The sequence below is a fragment of the Nanorana parkeri genome, unplaced genomic scaffold (genome assembly GCF_000935625.1).
Source record: "Nanorana parkeri isolate BGI_ZX_2015 unplaced genomic scaffold, ASM93562v1 scaffold1191, whole genome shotgun sequence".
Taxonomy (NCBI): Eukaryota; Metazoa; Chordata; class Amphibia; order Anura; family Dicroglossidae; genus Nanorana; species Nanorana parkeri.
This window is the reverse complement of record NW_017307459.1, coordinates 404,911-421,344: the sequence shown is the minus strand read 5'-3', so window position 1 is coordinate 421,344 and position 16,434 is coordinate 404,911. Positions and strand designations below refer to the sequence as shown.

At 44.4% G+C, this 16,434-nt stretch overlaps 1 protein-coding gene across 1 annotated transcript in view; it reads right to left on the bottom strand.

Moving 5' to 3' along the window:
- The window catches only part of CUNH5orf51 (chromosome unknown C5orf51 homolog), a 26,028-nt gene extending 13,822 nt beyond the window's left edge, over positions 1-12,206 (bottom strand). Inside the window, exons 1-4 of the mRNA XM_018568458.1 lie at positions 12,084-12,206; positions 4,220-4,326; positions 2,644-2,790; positions 722-850 (exon numbers count right to left, since the gene is read on the bottom strand). Coding sequence (XP_018423960.1) covers positions 722-850; positions 2,644-2,790; positions 4,220-4,326; positions 12,084-12,204 — 504 coding nt within the window. The 5' untranslated portion in view covers positions 12,205-12,206. The remainder of the gene's footprint in view (positions 1-721; positions 851-2,643; positions 2,791-4,219; positions 4,327-12,083) is intronic.
- Between the last annotated feature and the right edge of the window lie 4,228 nt (positions 12,207-16,434).

Genomic DNA, 16,434 nt, shown 5'->3' with positions numbered 1-16,434 from the left:
ATTGTTCAGCCTTCAAGCTAAACCAAAAAATTTAACAGATTCCTCCATCCACACTAAACAATGCAGATGACCAAATCTACTCTTATGGGTACTGTATGACAGTCAAAGACTTCCGCTGTCACAATACATTGAAGCAAAGAATACAGGGGGGAAAAAAAAGTCCAAAATTATTTTATTGATATAGGATATAAAAGCATGAAAGAGCCAATTCAGGGAAGATTCCCTTGGAGAATTAGATATGGACTGAAGAAAATAACAGTAATAGTGACCATCAAATTAAACCATGTACAGAGGTAGGGCGTATGCAGAAGTTGGACTCTTCGCTGGGTGGGGCTTCTATTTTTTCCTTCAACTGACTTATCCAAGTCCCTTTCTGCAGTTTGGGGTCCTTTCGGGTGGAAGTGCAGCCACTACCAAGTGATTATTCACAAAAGAAACCCATAACAATATCAAAGGACATTTAGGATTAAAGACCACATGGCCTCTCATTCTGATCATACCACTGTCAGAATGCATGACTAGTAACTGCAGCTGATTGCCTGAAGTCACCGTTCAGCCAAACATTTTCGATCTGGCTTCTTTGACAAAAGCAGATTACTAAACCAACCAACAGGGCATCCCACTGTCAGAATTTTTCCCGATTGAAAGTCTAACAGTGTAGGCCGGCCTTAGCCATCTCATATGATCGCATCTACAGAGCTGATTAGGTTGCTGTGTTTACCTGGTGGAAAGTTCTCTGGTCACTCAGGTTCCAGTTCTCTCTTTCACCAATTGTATGACAGTACATGTAGAGCAAGGCTCCTCTCCGCCAATGTAGGCATTCCTCAACATCCATGTCAAGGTGGAAATGCTAATAAAAAAAAAAAAAATCCCCAGTTAGACTTACCCATAATGGTGTCATTGACACTCTTCCAGGACAGCAAGTCTACTTATGTAGATACAAAAGGACCAGGCAAGGACCAGGCTTAAGAAGGCCTCCATCTGGAAAAATCATAAAGTAAGGCTCTTTAATGGATAAAGAAAAAGATCTCCCACCCTTCTAGCTGCAGTAACAGCTAACAAAAAAGCCATCTTCAAAAGACAACCATTTAATGGTAGCATCTTTAATGGGTTCAAGAGGATCCTTAGTAATGCTCCCAAGGACTAAAGAGATCTCAAGGAGGAGAAAACTTCATCTGTAAAGACGTAGAACATTCCAGATGGAGTTGTTCTCAAGCCTGATCTTCTGTATCTACCTAAAGTAGGCTTGTTGTCTAGGAAGATGATTGTGATTTTTCTCCCCACCCAATTTCATTGTAGCTGAAATATAAAAAAAAAAGATATTTATTCATCTGCACTCATAAAATACTGAGATCTGTTTTTTTTTTTTTTTATTATTAAACTTCCTCAAAAATAACATATGCTTACATTCAACTCAATTGCATTTTGGCTTATAATGTGGACACCCCCCCCCCCCCATTTATAACCTTTGTCAACCAATAAGAAACAGTAAGGGTCTCCTTACTTTAAATTGTATCTGTTCTTTTTAAAATGCCGAGATTTTCCTAAGGGAAGATACCAGAAGATGACCGCTAATATTCATTATCCAGAAGAGACTTGTGTACCTCTACAATTTTGTTTTACTTTGTTACTGACATGTGGTGGTGTTCGCTCTTGGCCACGACTTTTAAAAGCTCAAAGTGGAGTACAGTCACTCAGAATTGCGTTCGCTTAAAATTCTCCAGCAGGATTTCAATATAACAAAAAACAGGAATACTTTTTACATCTTCTACATTTTGTAGCCAGTCAAAATAAAAAGGTTTCCTTCCATTTTCCCAACACGAAGGCCTTGTTTGCACGGGTGGTTAAAGAAAATAAAAACGCTTGATAAGCATTTTTGCTGCTCACACAAAACCTGGCTGCTCAGGCTTGTGTACATGCCGTAGCAAATTTTTTACAGCAAGTCGCGTTTGCCAGGCAATGCTGCTAGCCAAACGCAACCACTGCTGTTAATGGGACTGCTCCACAACCACGTACCAATTGCTTGTTACACATTTGTGGCATGGTATTGTAATGCAAAGTTCCCCTTGAACACACGAACCTCCTTTTTTCAGTGCACAGTAACTTCTGCTGCCCATGTGAACAAAGCCTATTGTGGATTTAAAGCGACAGTAAAAAAAAAAAAAAGTAATTTTTTTTTTACCACCCTCCCCCTCCCAATGCTAGTGTAAGGACTTACCTTAAATGATGCCTCTTGATCCGATCATCTTCTTTCCAGTAGTCTGTCCATCGCTGGCGCCGGTCTCTGATCCAGCTCTGACTCGTCTCTCTTCCTGGCACTTCCTGTACCATGGAGTCTGTGCGGGTGCACTCTGCTGCATTAATTTACCTTGTGTCTCTCCTCGTATCCCGGCCAAAGATGTGAACTGCGCATGCGCCAGCCCCATGATCCTTTGCGCCCGCCCGAGAATGTTCAGATGTTCGGACGGGAGCGTGCGGCGGAGACACAGGTAAGTTTTAACCCTTTTAAACTTTTTTTCTCTCTTAAATGTTTTTGCATATATCTACCGTTTACTAGCAGTAGATATATGCAAAAACATACGAGGCTTTAATTTTCCTTTAACATGGGTGCATCAGAAACATAAATGAAACAATTTTAGGCACCTGTTTAGAAGCATTGCTCTCCTCAAATAAAGTCTCTGGCTCTGTAATAATCTGAATAAGTTCTCGGACTTTCTGCAGGGAGTCATCGTTCGCAAATTCTTCATCCACAAGCCGATTCTCTTCATAGTAAGTAATGTCTAATATAGCCTGCAGAAGAACAGTTCTTTTATATTGCGGAAGGTAAACAACTGAGTGAAATAAAAAAACATAGGTCAGCCATGTGCATCACAAAGGTCTTCAGAAACGTCACTGTAGATAACGACCCATTTCTATATGGGCCAGAATGCTGTAGTTAATCCATTTCCCCCCCCATTATTTAGGATTTTATTTAGATCGGCTGCAGAATGGGGGGATTGGAAGGTTGTAAATCCTGCCAATGGCACCTAAACAAAAAAGTAGGATGTACTTGTGGCGTCCTTGGTCAGTGCAGTGGTTGGGCCATGGCTACCTTTTGAGCTGCTCTCCCCAGTGAAACAGCATCCAGTGCCTGAGTGAACAACCCATAAAAGTTACAACCCAAAATTGATAGCAATATTGTGTCTTCATGTCAAGACATTTGGATCCCCAGAAATGTTACTGCATTGAGAGAATAACATCCACTCATCTCTCATCAAATATTCTGGCAGGACCATATGTCACACAAAGCGATGTTGAGTGAAAGCAACACTGATGCAGGATGTTTTTTTTATTGCAAATCTAAAAGGGCAAGAAAACAGAAAATTGAATTTTTGGAAGATACTGGAGATGTAAAATACCTCACAGTTTCTTATCTCTAACTCGGTTACTAAGATGTCTAGGACATAAAAGTTTTAGCTTGTTTAGCCTGAAGAATCAGCTGGTCTCCTGAGCACTGGCCCTGATGTCCTGTTTTAGGGTGGCTCCTTTCCACAAACACAGTTTGTTACTACTTTAAAAGTAGTATGAAACGTATTAAAAATGCATCTTTCACCTCCAAATGCACCTAATGTACCATCTGACTAAACACACATACCCACCTGGTAACAGTTATCATGAGATGTATGTTCCTCTAGTTGATCCTGGCAAAACTGCACCCGACCCATGCCCCTCCCCCCCTCTTTACCCACTCCCTTCAGCCCGTGTCGCTGTTCGTGCCCCCATGTATGTCTGGTGGGGGCTTATTATTCTTTTTTCTGTCTAAAATAAGTGACACATGTCGATTGTTATTCGTGGGATTTCCCGCGATTCTCGTACGAGAATCGTGCAGTGTATGGGCACCTTTATGCTTACACTACCTGTCTCAATGTAAACCAACCTACCTTTGTCTAATGTTTAGCCCTTGAAAAAACACAATAAACATTTAATACGTAAAAAAAAAAAATGCATCTTTAAGCAGATTAAACAATTCATGTGACAGGCTCAGACAGATGCTTTAATGACAACATGCTAGCTAATATTAGATAGAAACATGAAGCATGTGCTCTGTTGGCTCTACCACTATATGCAAATATACTTTAAAATCCAAATAGGTGTTTATCTGAAGGAATAAGCTGACATTTATAAAGAATGTACAATTACAATGATTAATCCTATAGAGAGCATTGTGATAATACTTTACCTGACTATAAAGGCGCAGACATGGTAATCTATTACAGTTCTGGGTGTCTTTGGAACACGTGTCCTTCAAACTTTGTAATGTAGCAGATGCTTTTAATAACAGTGGGTCTGTTAAATAAAGAAAAACATGGTTTTATGTGGAAAGTGAGTCCAAACTTTTTCATTTACTTTTCAGTGTAGCAGGGAAGGGTTAGACGCGTTTTAGGTAATTAGTGCCGATTGTGTCCCACTCCCCACTGGCTAGATTTCCCTCATTTCCTATGTCAGTGAACACTAGACCTGGAAAAGTGGGTGAGGGAAAAAACGTTAATAGGGATGCAGGTCTTAAACCCTTCCCCCACTCTGTCCAAAATAAAATGTTTGAGCTATATCCTATAACTTCAGTGCCATGTAGCCTTATCGCTATAGTCACTTGAGCAGTCCCAGATGTAATAAGAAAAACTTCTAGGAACAGATTTGAGCCAATCACAGGAGATAGGTTTCTAGGGGCATTCTGTACACAACAACCACGTAAGTAACATCCTATAGAAATCCAACCATGCTTTTTTTTTTTTGCCAGGTATGGCTTATGTAGTATTTATATATCAGGGGTGTGCGATGCCCGACACATGCAGTTCCAGGCGCCTGGCAGGTGTTTTTTGTCTTTACATTTAGCTGCAGGCAAGCCAAGCTAAACGTAGAGCAGGGGAGTCGCTGCTTGTTTTGTACAAGTGATCTGTGTTGTGCTTGATCTTCTGTATTGGGAGGGCAGGCTCCATAAAGTGAACCTGTCCTCTCCAAAGAGGGCCGCCACTGGAAATCATGGGGCCCCATGCAGCCCATCTTGCAGGGGCCCCCCAGTCACCTAGGGGAGTGAGGCGGTGTATGTGGCGCATTGTGGGTGTGGCAAAAATCGCACTTGGAAAATTTTAAACTTGAGCCTCAGTATACAGTGTAGGGATCAAAATAGGACAGCAACAACAAATCGACATAATCGATTATTGAAAAAGTTGTCAACTTTTTCAATCATCGATTAATTGGCTTCTGATTGGTTGGCCCTGTTCACGTCTCCACAGACGCTGCGCGCCACACCTCCTCCTCCCCACCTCACGCTCTCCACTGCCAGACCCGTACACCCGCATCCACACGCCGCGCCTCCTCCCTGCGCCTCACGCTCACTGTCCGCCCAAATCCACGATCGGCACTGGGACACGGGGAGAAGAAGCAAGGAGGAGCAGGTGTGGGCGGATGACCGCCACCGATAGACAGGCCCGATCTCAGAAACAAGTTGCTGGAAGACTGCTCAGGTAAGCCTTCCCCTCCCCACACATGGTGCTCTATAATGTATCGCTGGGATTTGTATTCCTCTATAGCTGATGGTACATTGTACTCTATATTATACAGAGCAATGCACCATCAGCTATAGAGGACTACAAATCCCAGCAATACATTGTACACTGTATGTATAATCTATTGCTGGGATTTGTTGTATCCCAATATAGCTGGTGGTATTCTGCATTAATAATACATTATACAGCGCAATGCAGAATACTACCAGCTATAGAGGACTACAACACCCAGCAATACATTATACAGCAATGCAGAATACCACCAGCTATAGAGGACTACAACACCCAGAAATACATTATACAGCGCAAGGCAGAATACCGCCAGCTATAATGTATTGCTGGGTGTTGTAGTCCTCTATCGCTGGTGGAATTCCGCATTGTGCTGTATAATGTACTATTGCTGGGATTTGTAGTCCTCTATAGGCGGTGCCATTCTGCATTCATTGCTGCATAATTTTACACTTTTCATTTCACTATATTGCACACCACACTTTTTTTTTTCTTTTTTACTTCCACCGCTCCAAGCTCGCTCCTGTGATGCACTGCAATCTCAATACAAACTAGTAGTCCATCATTGGAGCCATTCTTTTAAATAAAAAAAAAAGTTTATCCGATTAATCGAACTTAATAAATCGGCTAACTAATCGATTTTGAAAATAATCGTTAGCTGCAGCTCTAGATCAAAAGTATGCAATTTATAGTAGAGGGGTCAGGAGTAACTAATGCAGAGTGCAGGGGTCAGGAGTAAGAGGGTAGAGGTCAGAAATATGTAGCGCAGCGTTCAGGAGTGCATAATGTAGAATTCAGCGTAAGGAGTAGGACAGAAGTCAGGCGTAAATAAGGCAGAGCGCAGAGGTCAGGGGCAAATAATGTAGCACAAAGGAGTAAACAATGCAGAATTGAGAGGTCTGCAGTAACACACAGTGCAGATTTCAGGAGTAAATAAGGCAGAGTTCAGGAGTAACATGCAGTTCAGAGGTCAAGAGCAATAACTGCAGAGCATGCACACACATCTACACTGGCACAACCTCCTCCTTTCCCGCTGTTCTTCCATCCCCACAGATACCTGCTCTGCAACACTTCACCTTCAGATCCTCTGATCGCCGCTTCAAGGAGGCACTGGCCTAGTACAGTGCAACGGGCCGGGACAGACATGTGCCCGGCTGATGAACTGCAGAATAAGGAGGTGGCGGCGGCATCAGCAGGTACGGGCTGCTGGGGCAGCTGCTGACAGCGCTGGCTTGGTTCTGGGGCTGCTCATTCAGATTCTCCAGCTTCCTGACTGGGTTCTGCAGCTCAGCCCAGCTGGGGATTCCACACCAACCCGTTGGAACTCTTCAACTCCGCCATGCTGCTCTGTCTGTGGCCAGGCTTGGTCAGGGATGGAGGGGGGAGGCCAGAGGCCCCCCCTCCTGGATGCGGGTCCTCCGGCAATGCCTGGACATTCAGTCTACCCCCTCCAGGGTGCCCGAACCCCTTACATGTGTTACTTGTTAGCCCCTGTGTGATAGCAATATAGTTAAGTGGGAAAAAAATAAAATATAAATTGATAAAAAAAAAAATAATAATTTTAAAAACCAACCCCGCTGTCCCCGCCATCTACATACAAATAGACGCATCATAAGTGTGTACAATTTTGTGGTAGCTAGGCAGCAGCGCTCTCGAACACTCACAATGTGCATTAAAGGAGAACTATGAGGTGAGTGCTTTTCACTCACCTCATAGTTCTAGCCGACCTGTGACACTGAGACTGTCACAGGTCGGCTAGAACTATGAGGTGAGTGAAAAGCACTCACCTCATAGTTCTAGCCGACCTGTGACACTGAGACTGTCACAGGTCGGCTAGAACTATGAGGTGAGTGAAAAGCACTCACCTCATAGTTCTAGCCGACCTGTGACACTGAGACTGTCACAGGTCGGCTAGAACTATGAGGTGAGTGAAAAGCACTCACCTCATAGTTCTAGCCGACCTGTGACACTGAGACTGTCACAGGTCGGCTAGAACTATGAGGTGAGTGAAAAGCACTCACCTCATAGTTCTAGCCGACCTGTGACACTGAGACTGTCACAGGTCGGCTAGAACTATGAGGTGAGTGAAAAGCACTCACCTCATAGTTCTCCTTTAAAGGGTAAGTTCACTTGCCCAAGTAGTTTAGGAAAATTGAATTACCCGCTCAAATCTGGCCTCCTACCCCCCTCTATACTTACCTTTTGGCAAACTGTCCCTCCCTTTCACCAGTACAGATGTACCGTCTGTACCCCATACTGCCGCCCTGCACTATGGATATTGAATTTCACTCACACATTGTGAGCACTCATCTAACTGTGCTGACCAATAAGAAGCACTTCTTTGCACAGTTAAATATAGTTTTTGTTAAAAGTATTTTTTATATCACGACAACTAGAGTGTCACGTGGGACAAAAAGATGGGGCCCGTGCTATAGTACCTGGACAAGTAGTAAAAAAAAAAAAAAAAATTCCATACCCCTGTATATGACACATTTTAAGTATTGAACAAAAGTGGAGTAACCCTTTATTGCACATGAACACTCAATCGCTTACACCCCATACACACCTGTGCAATGTGACACTGGGCGTTTCTAGCGCTTTGCCTACTACACTAACAGTAGTACATGGCTTTTTTGTTTTGTTTATTTAATCTTTATATTTCCAAATCCGTAGTTATTACAAAAAAAAAAAAAACATTTGCTGATCGCACCTTGAAAAACCTTGTTCTGGTACTTCCTGTTAAAACATGAGCATGCTCTGTACCGGTCTCCCAGTTTTTTGCTCCTGCATCGTCGCCCTGTCACATGGGATTCCAATTGGCACTGCAAGTGGCCATTTCAATGCAAACGGAAATTGTTTATGATACACGACACTTTAGCAAACTAATTGCCTGTGTTGATGGCATCATTTTAATACCAGTTTGAGTAGCTTCCGAGATCACTCAAACTCATTGCCGGGTACATTTGACCTGCAGTTGATTATCTTGTCACATGCATTTGAACTTCTAAAGCAGGTTTTGCATTCCTATATATTTGCAAAGATGTAAAACCCGCATGAAGCAAACAAAAAGGCCATCGGCACAGATCCTAGAAGTCATTCAGTTTTCAGGCGGACTCGATCGAATACAAATACAAGTCTATGGGTAGCTGGTTCTAAACGTACAGGTGTCCATTTACATCAAGTTGCCCCTGGCTCCAGTCAGGTCCTGAAAAACAAAGGGAACGGTGTTCCGGTTTGCCAAACCTGATCGTGGCAGATGAGGGGTAATCTGATGTAAATGGTCACATGGGGTACGGATATCAGGTTTTTCCTCCATCGCAAGATGGTTAAAAAAAATTGGACGGACACCATGTCACAGCGGTGACATCTGATCCATACCGCTCCGATTAGGAGGGGATCCATGCACAGCTCCTCTCCAGATCGGATAGTGAAAAGGGCCTTAGGGTTTACATCCCACCCAAAATTGACACATCATCTATGTCCCCATCCTGGTGGACTGAATCACACGCCAACTTCCTGTACCCCACAGAGACACCAGGTGCAAGATTTTCCCACCAGCTTTGACAACCCAGGGCCTGGAGATGGGAATCGGATTAAAGAGCTGGCGCTGGCATTACTGAAATATACAGAAATCTGGTAATTATTCAGTCTGATCAAAACTCTGCTTCGAACGGATTAAAAGCTTCATCAACTGTATTTACTGTTCACAGGTTTCCTATTCTATTTATTGTGCAGAACGCTCCCTTACACTGTACATTGCAAAAATGTTGCAGATTTGAACTACAGAAATTAAAGACATACTGCAAATGACTCGGTAAGGTGCTGTTATTAACCCACAAAATCTCAGATGCCTAAAGGCTGAACAAGAAGTAAAGAAGCATGATTTCATCATCATGAACGGTCAGAAATTGTGTTATCACTGATGTGTTTATAGGGAGCACTAATGGACCATTTATTACTCTCAATGTTATGAATATTGTATAAGGTGCTATACTAAGCTGTACTGCAAACACTGCAAAGGAGGAAGCTTAATGAACTCCATTGTGAAGTCAATAAATGAGATCTACCATACACATAGTATATTCATTTATACACACGGCCACTGAGAACATAGTGGACGGTGCAACAAATAGCTCTGTGTATATGCAATTGTCTTCATTGTGCATAATCACAAACATATATCTCTATTGTCTATACCAGTGGTGGTCTACTCACTTGAAATAGGGGGACTCAAGTTCGGCCCCTGACATCACCAATGGGCCACACATAATATTTAGTGAATATAAAATTCTACAGAAATCTCTCAGAGACTGCAGAAATGCAATCAAAGACTATGTGCATGCTACAAGAGATGGTCAGATGCTGCAAACATACTACAGATGATGTTTAAAATTACAAAAAAGAGAGACAGCCAGAGGCCAGAAAGGCGACCCCAGGAGACGGCCAGAGAGGCGACCCCAGGAGACGGCCAGAGAGGCGACCCCAGGAGACGGGCAAACACTGCAGGAAATGGTCAGAGAATGCAGACACGCCACAGAAGATGGTCAGAGACTTCCTTAAACCCTCGGATTTTTTAACATAAACCAATACTGTAATGTGTGCCTTACTGTAATCCATGGTTGTTTCCCTTCTCTTTGCTGCTCTTCCTTTTAAATCTGTATCTGTTCTCATGCTGGGCAGAACTTCTGTCTTGCAGCAGACTGCCTTGTCTCAGGAATGGATACACGGTGTCTGTGTGTTGGTTTGTATAGGCTTGTAACCTGAGCCAGCACTACAGGAAGAGGCCCTGAGCTGCAAAGGGAAGTTCTCCCCAAGCATGAGAAGACATGAGGATTTAAAAGGAAGAGCAGCAAAGAGAAGGGAAACAACCATGGATTACAGTAAGGCGCACATTACAGTATTGGTTTATGATAAAAAATCTGAGGGTTTAATGTCACTTTCACTATTTGCTGGAACACTATCTAGAATCCTGTCCAGATATATGTTGCAGCATACACGTCTTTAGATGTGGTGGATTCATTCGTCTTCTGTAAGGGCTTGTTCACACCAAATGAAGACCATATCTGCACGAGTTTCTGCACACACAGTGCAGTGGGTTGGGCCGCATTTTTGCCGCATTTTTGATGCGCTCCAGGCCGTTTTGGGTTAAATATATATATATTTTAGTTTAAAATGGGCTTTCAGTGCGTTCTAGAGCAGTTAAAATAGGTCTTGCTGCAGTTTTTCGTTACATGCTCTGGAACTGAAAGCTGAGCCCAAAATACCATTGGAATACATTGGGCGCAGTTTTGATCCGGTCTAACAGATCTGCTCTCCTCCTGGAACGCGCTTGGTGTGAACAAGGCCTTAGGGTTCCTGTCCAACCCTCTGCTACCCGACAACACTACCCTCCACTGTATCCATAGAGGGAGCAATGGTTGTCACCAGAGCTGAACTTCAATCAAGTCTTGGTCTTCCTCTCTTCATTTCTGTCACATGGGTGAAGGGGGATTCATTGTTTACATCAGGAAGACAACAGGATTTGTCCTTTCAGTTCAGCTCACAGGAAGTGACAAGGACTCTGCATTTCTGGCAGGATCAACAGGTGTTCATTGTACTGAACTATGAAAACGAATGCAGCCACCACTTCTAAGGACTGGTAAGCTGCATTTATCAAAACTGGAGCAGGCAGAAACCCATAGTAACCAATCAGCTTCTCTTTTCATTTTGTTCAGTTAAGCTTTGAAAGGGAATGAAAGAATCGGATTGGTTGCCATGGGCATCTGTTGCAGCTTTCGTAAATTGACTTCAGTATGTTTTTTTTTTTTGATTAAATATTCTTTAAAAGATTTATCATATTTGATGAGGTCATCCCTGGCGAGCTAACTGCCATGACACACGTGGTGATTGTTGAGTTGGCTGGACGGGACACTGGTTAAAGCGTCCCAGGTTGTTAAGAACTGCGCGGATAGATGTGTAGGGTCCTTAAACTTCTCCCCGCCCGGCTCTAACCTGGGACACTCTGGTCAGAAAGGGGGCTGCAGGCATTATGCAAGAAAGCAACCATGCCATTCTATATGCTGACCCTCACATGACCCAAAGAGATGCCACCTGAGACAACAACCCCAGGCTGCCTCATTATAGGGACAACCCTGGCTTTTTTGCAAACTAGCTTATTGGTAGAAAAAGCATGTGTATGGCAGTCTGATCTTGCAAGCATGGCTTGCTGCAGTCTGCAACTTTAGACTGCAGACTACAGAATGTAAACAAAGCATATCCTTCCATGATCTTAATACTAGAGAGATAAATGCTGGTGTGCACCTACACCACCCGGCAGATTATACTGTCACCTGTAGTTCTACATAAACTTTACAGTGACAGGCTATACAAGGCTGAGCAGTTGTCATGCCAATCCTCGGGTGTCACATGTGCCCCTAATCGGTCAGACCACACCCTGCTGCTGCTGTCTCCCCTCCTTATCCAAATCTGAACTCTAATGTCATCACTGAACCAAGTCTGCCCCCGAACCCGATCTCCTCCGCTCCTCACCGTCCCTGTCCGCCTCCCGCAGACCCTCCAGCCTCCGATGCAGCGTCTCCGCTCTATCGTTCCACTGCGGGATGCCGGACGCCGCCATGTTTAAAAGGCGAGTCATGTGACATGCGGTCATGTGATCAGCTGCTGTCTAGTGCAGGGGCAATGAAGGCATTATAGGGATGTCAGGGCTCCTTAGGTCTGCTGGATGTCTCAGCCCGGCCCAGTGTTGTCTCTGCTATTAGTTTATATCATAGTATAAAAATCCCTTTACTATTTGGATGGCTTAGAGGGGAAGTCTGAATTCTTCCAGGTGAATGTATAAAGATAGGTCAGTTTAAAGGCACCAGTCTCAAGAATATGAAATGCATATTGACACAAAAAAAAAAAAGTGCATTTCTTCTCTGTGTTGGATCCTGCAGACCATTGCAACTGTGATAAGCAAATTGTGGGTGCAGTGTTCCAGCTTTTGCAGGCTCCTTATCCAGCCCATTTGTACCGAAGTGCACAGTGCCGGGTGCCTGAACTGGTGATGTGCACTGATGCTCGTTCATACAACGCAGTGACACATGTGATGTGCTTGTGGCGTCGTTACTTGGTAGGTTCCGTTCACACCTAGGCGTCAGTATTTCCGTGCGTTTTACACACGTCTTTCCCTCGCACGGTGTGCGCGTTTTGCAAATTTGTATGCGTGTTAGACGTGCATGCACAAAGACCTGTGTTTTACTGAGCAGATCGAAATGCATTGCTGTGAATGAGGAAACGTGTGCGTAAACGTGCACAGAAGTGTACAAAATGCATTTTAATGCACTTCCATGGAAGTCGATGCAGCCAAATGTGCTGTAATCTGTCCGAAAGAAGCTCATGTTCCTTTTCCAGGGTTTAGCTGCGACAAAACACTCAGGTGTGAACAGCGGCCATAGAAATGGACAGGATTTCTTGCGTTGAGAGTTTTGTCGCACTTAGCTTTGAGCGTCAAAATGCCCAGGTGTAAACAGGGACTTAATGACACCCCAAGCGCCGCAGGCAAAACATTTTTTTCTGCCCACTCATTGAAGATTTCCATTGAACTGGTGGCGCATGCAGCAGGAAAGGTATGCATTCACTTACTTACATTCCAGGTTTGCCCTGTTCCAATAATTTTTACTAATGACAGGGCCACTTTAAAGCAGAGGTGGCCAAATCCGGCCATCCAGCTGTTGTGGAACTACAAGTCCCATGAGGCATTGCAAAACTGACAGTTAATGTGCCCATACACTTTACAACCATCGCAAGACCTTAGTCTTGCGATGGTTGTAAAGTAATTAAAAAAACGTACGATCTGCCCATCTTGGACAGGCAGATCATACTTGAGGGGCAGGCTTCCGATGACCGCAATGCTGAACGGGCAGTGTACGCTTTTTCTAGCATGCTCCTTAAACAAAAGACGTGCGACCGTACAGTAGAAACGGTCGCACGCCTTCATTCACACTGCACGATTCTCGTACGATTGCGGGATTTCCCACGATTCTCGTGCGAGACTAGTGCAGTGTATGGGCACCTTTACAAGCATAAGTCTGAGAGGCATGTTGGGATTTGTAGGTAAAGCACAGCTGGAGGGCCGGAGTTGCCCATCCTTGCTTTAAAGGGTTAGTTCACCTTTACATCCTATTTCCAAAATAAGTACCTGTGCATTGCAGCTTCTGTAGTATATTAATAAGTAGTCCACAGGTTTAAAGAAAGCCACCAGCCCCCACATGCGGACCCATCATCCGATTTGCCACCCGACTCTTCCTCTGAGCTGCGGGCACCTGTAAACAGACACAGGCTGCCCGCAGCTCAGAGGAAGATCCGGTTTCAGGCAGATGCGGCAGCGGCTGCCGTGGATCGCACTTACCAAGGACCTCGCAGCCGCATCTGCGAGAAAATTTAAAGTGCCGGTGTCAGCAGAGTGTCTTGTGTACGGGTGCCCGCTGGCTGGACACCCGTACACAAGACGCCAAACCCAGACTGTCCGGTTGAAAACCGGACGGGTGGCAACCCTAATCAGTGCAGGAATGAGCGCTCTGGCTCAGTCCAATCCTGCGCATGGGCCGCTCATGCTCTCTTCCTCTGTTGCACAATGCTGAGCTCACCCACTACTGCAACAGAGAGAGAGCACACTGCACATGTAAACCAGCCAGAGCGGTCATTCCTGCGCTGATTGGGCCATACGTTCAGCAGCTGGCAGGAAGAGGGTCGCCCACTCTAGCGTGTTTGTTTATAAAACTACCACCATATAGGTGGGCGGATGCTGTATGCATGGAGCTAGCGCCCCTAGATGGAGCTGAGAAGTATAGGGGTAAAACACGGGCTTATAATAAACCTGTAGGAGTGGGGAGTGGCAGCGAACACCCTACAGATATACCTTGGAAATTAAAGCAAAAGTATTGAGAGAGGAAAATATATTCTTTTGCAATACTTGGAGCTGTTATGCAGCTGTCACATGCCGGCTCTGTATACTGAGATCTGGGTGATCATGTGACCACTGATTACTCAGCTCACAGTCTCCTGTGACTGTCAGCAGGGATCTCAAGTCTCCCTGATGTTCAGGGAGTCTCCCTCAATTAGATAGCGGCTCCCTGACGTCCGCAAGAGAGGCATTTTCTCCCTGAAAGGTTTACTCTGAGTAAACCATTCGCTTGGCTCTGTCTCAGAAGGAAGACGCTACTTGCTGCACAGAGACGGCGGACATAGACTACTATTGAGAGCAGGTACAGGCACTGAGATCTACTGCTGCAGGGTTGAGAGAGTGCTGTTAACCCTTTCTGGATAATATAGAATCAATTATATGTCCTGGTTGTCTAGTTATAGAGAACATTTATTTCATTTGCTGCCCATAGCAACTAGTCAACTGTGTATCAGGGACTTTACTCCTCAGCGTTTATATATATATATATATTAAATTATCATTATTATTTATTTTATATTCTCACGACGGCCGCTGTAAAAAAACAAACAGAAAGGGCACCTCCCTGAAATGAGACGGGAACCTCCCTGAAATAAGGTTTTGCAGGTTGGGATGTCTGTGTCAGTCACTGCCCCCAAAGGGATTCCTTCCTCCCCTCTTTGTTCCTGTAGCACTCATCGGAGGGACAGACAGGGGAGGGGGGTGGGCACAGCTGGCTCTGGCTCGAGAGAGGCAGAGCCAGCTGTCAATCAGGCAGCCGGGTGGCTCCCAACAATATTGTTAGGATACATCTGGCTCTGCGCTGATAGCAGATAGCAGGCATTAGCCCACTATACACTGACATTAGGTCACTCCTAAAGTACATTAATATTGCTCTGATGTGGAGTATTTTGTTTTGATATAAAATGGATGTGGAACGTTACGTGCTACCCAAAGTGATATTGTAGTTACGGCACCACATCATATGTATATTGTTATGGCCACAAATTTAATGAAGTGGCCCCATGGGATTGTGTCACTCCCCTGCGCTCACTTAATTTACTAATTTAACAGTAGGTTTAGTCACAGCAAGGTACAGCGTTTCTAGAACTTTCTGTGGGCTGTTTCTGGTTTCCCCATTTCGTCTGTTTCAGGTTACCCTTGCCAGCTGTCACTTCAACTCTGCCTGGAGATTGCTGTCACTAGGAAGATCTCAGGACTAAGGTGGTCGTGATTAGTTACCTAGTTTTGGAGGGAAAAAATAAACAACCAATCAGCTGTTGGACTCACCTTTAAATGTTTCCAGTCAGAAGCTCTCCTCAGCAGTGATCTTTTTCAACACAACCTACCTCTCTCCCTTGTTGCGGCTATCCTTTTTTGGGGGTATTGTTGCCCACATATAGCCCCGTTCACATTGAGCGATTTATCGCGCGGTAATTCCTGCGTTATCGCGGCAAATTACCGCGCGATATCGCGCTCCAATGCATTTCAATGGGGCAAAGGGTCCTGCTGTCGCGGGTCGTGTGTCGCTACAGCAGGACCCTTTTTGGAGCGGATTTAGCCGCGATTCAAGCTTGCTCAATGCAAGCTTGAGCGCGATATCGCGTGGCAAATCTCGCGATGTCGCGCAATATGCAAATCGCGCGACAAAAGCGCGATTTGCATATCGCGCAGTGGGAACGGGGCCTATGTGTTTGGACAGTGTTTAAGGTTATATTGGACTCGTGTGATGAGTATGGCTCGAGTCTGGGTGACTGAGCTAATTTATGTTTGAAGTTCTAACTGGTTTTAAAAGTTTATGTGTGTATAGATCTTATGGTTGAAGTTTTAAAAAAGTGTTGTTCAATTTAAATGAATAATATATATTTTGCTTTTAACCCCAATAAAGGGCAACAGGCAATATTTTCCACTAATACCGTTGTATAGTCTCCATTTATTTTTGTTATATATATTTCTAAT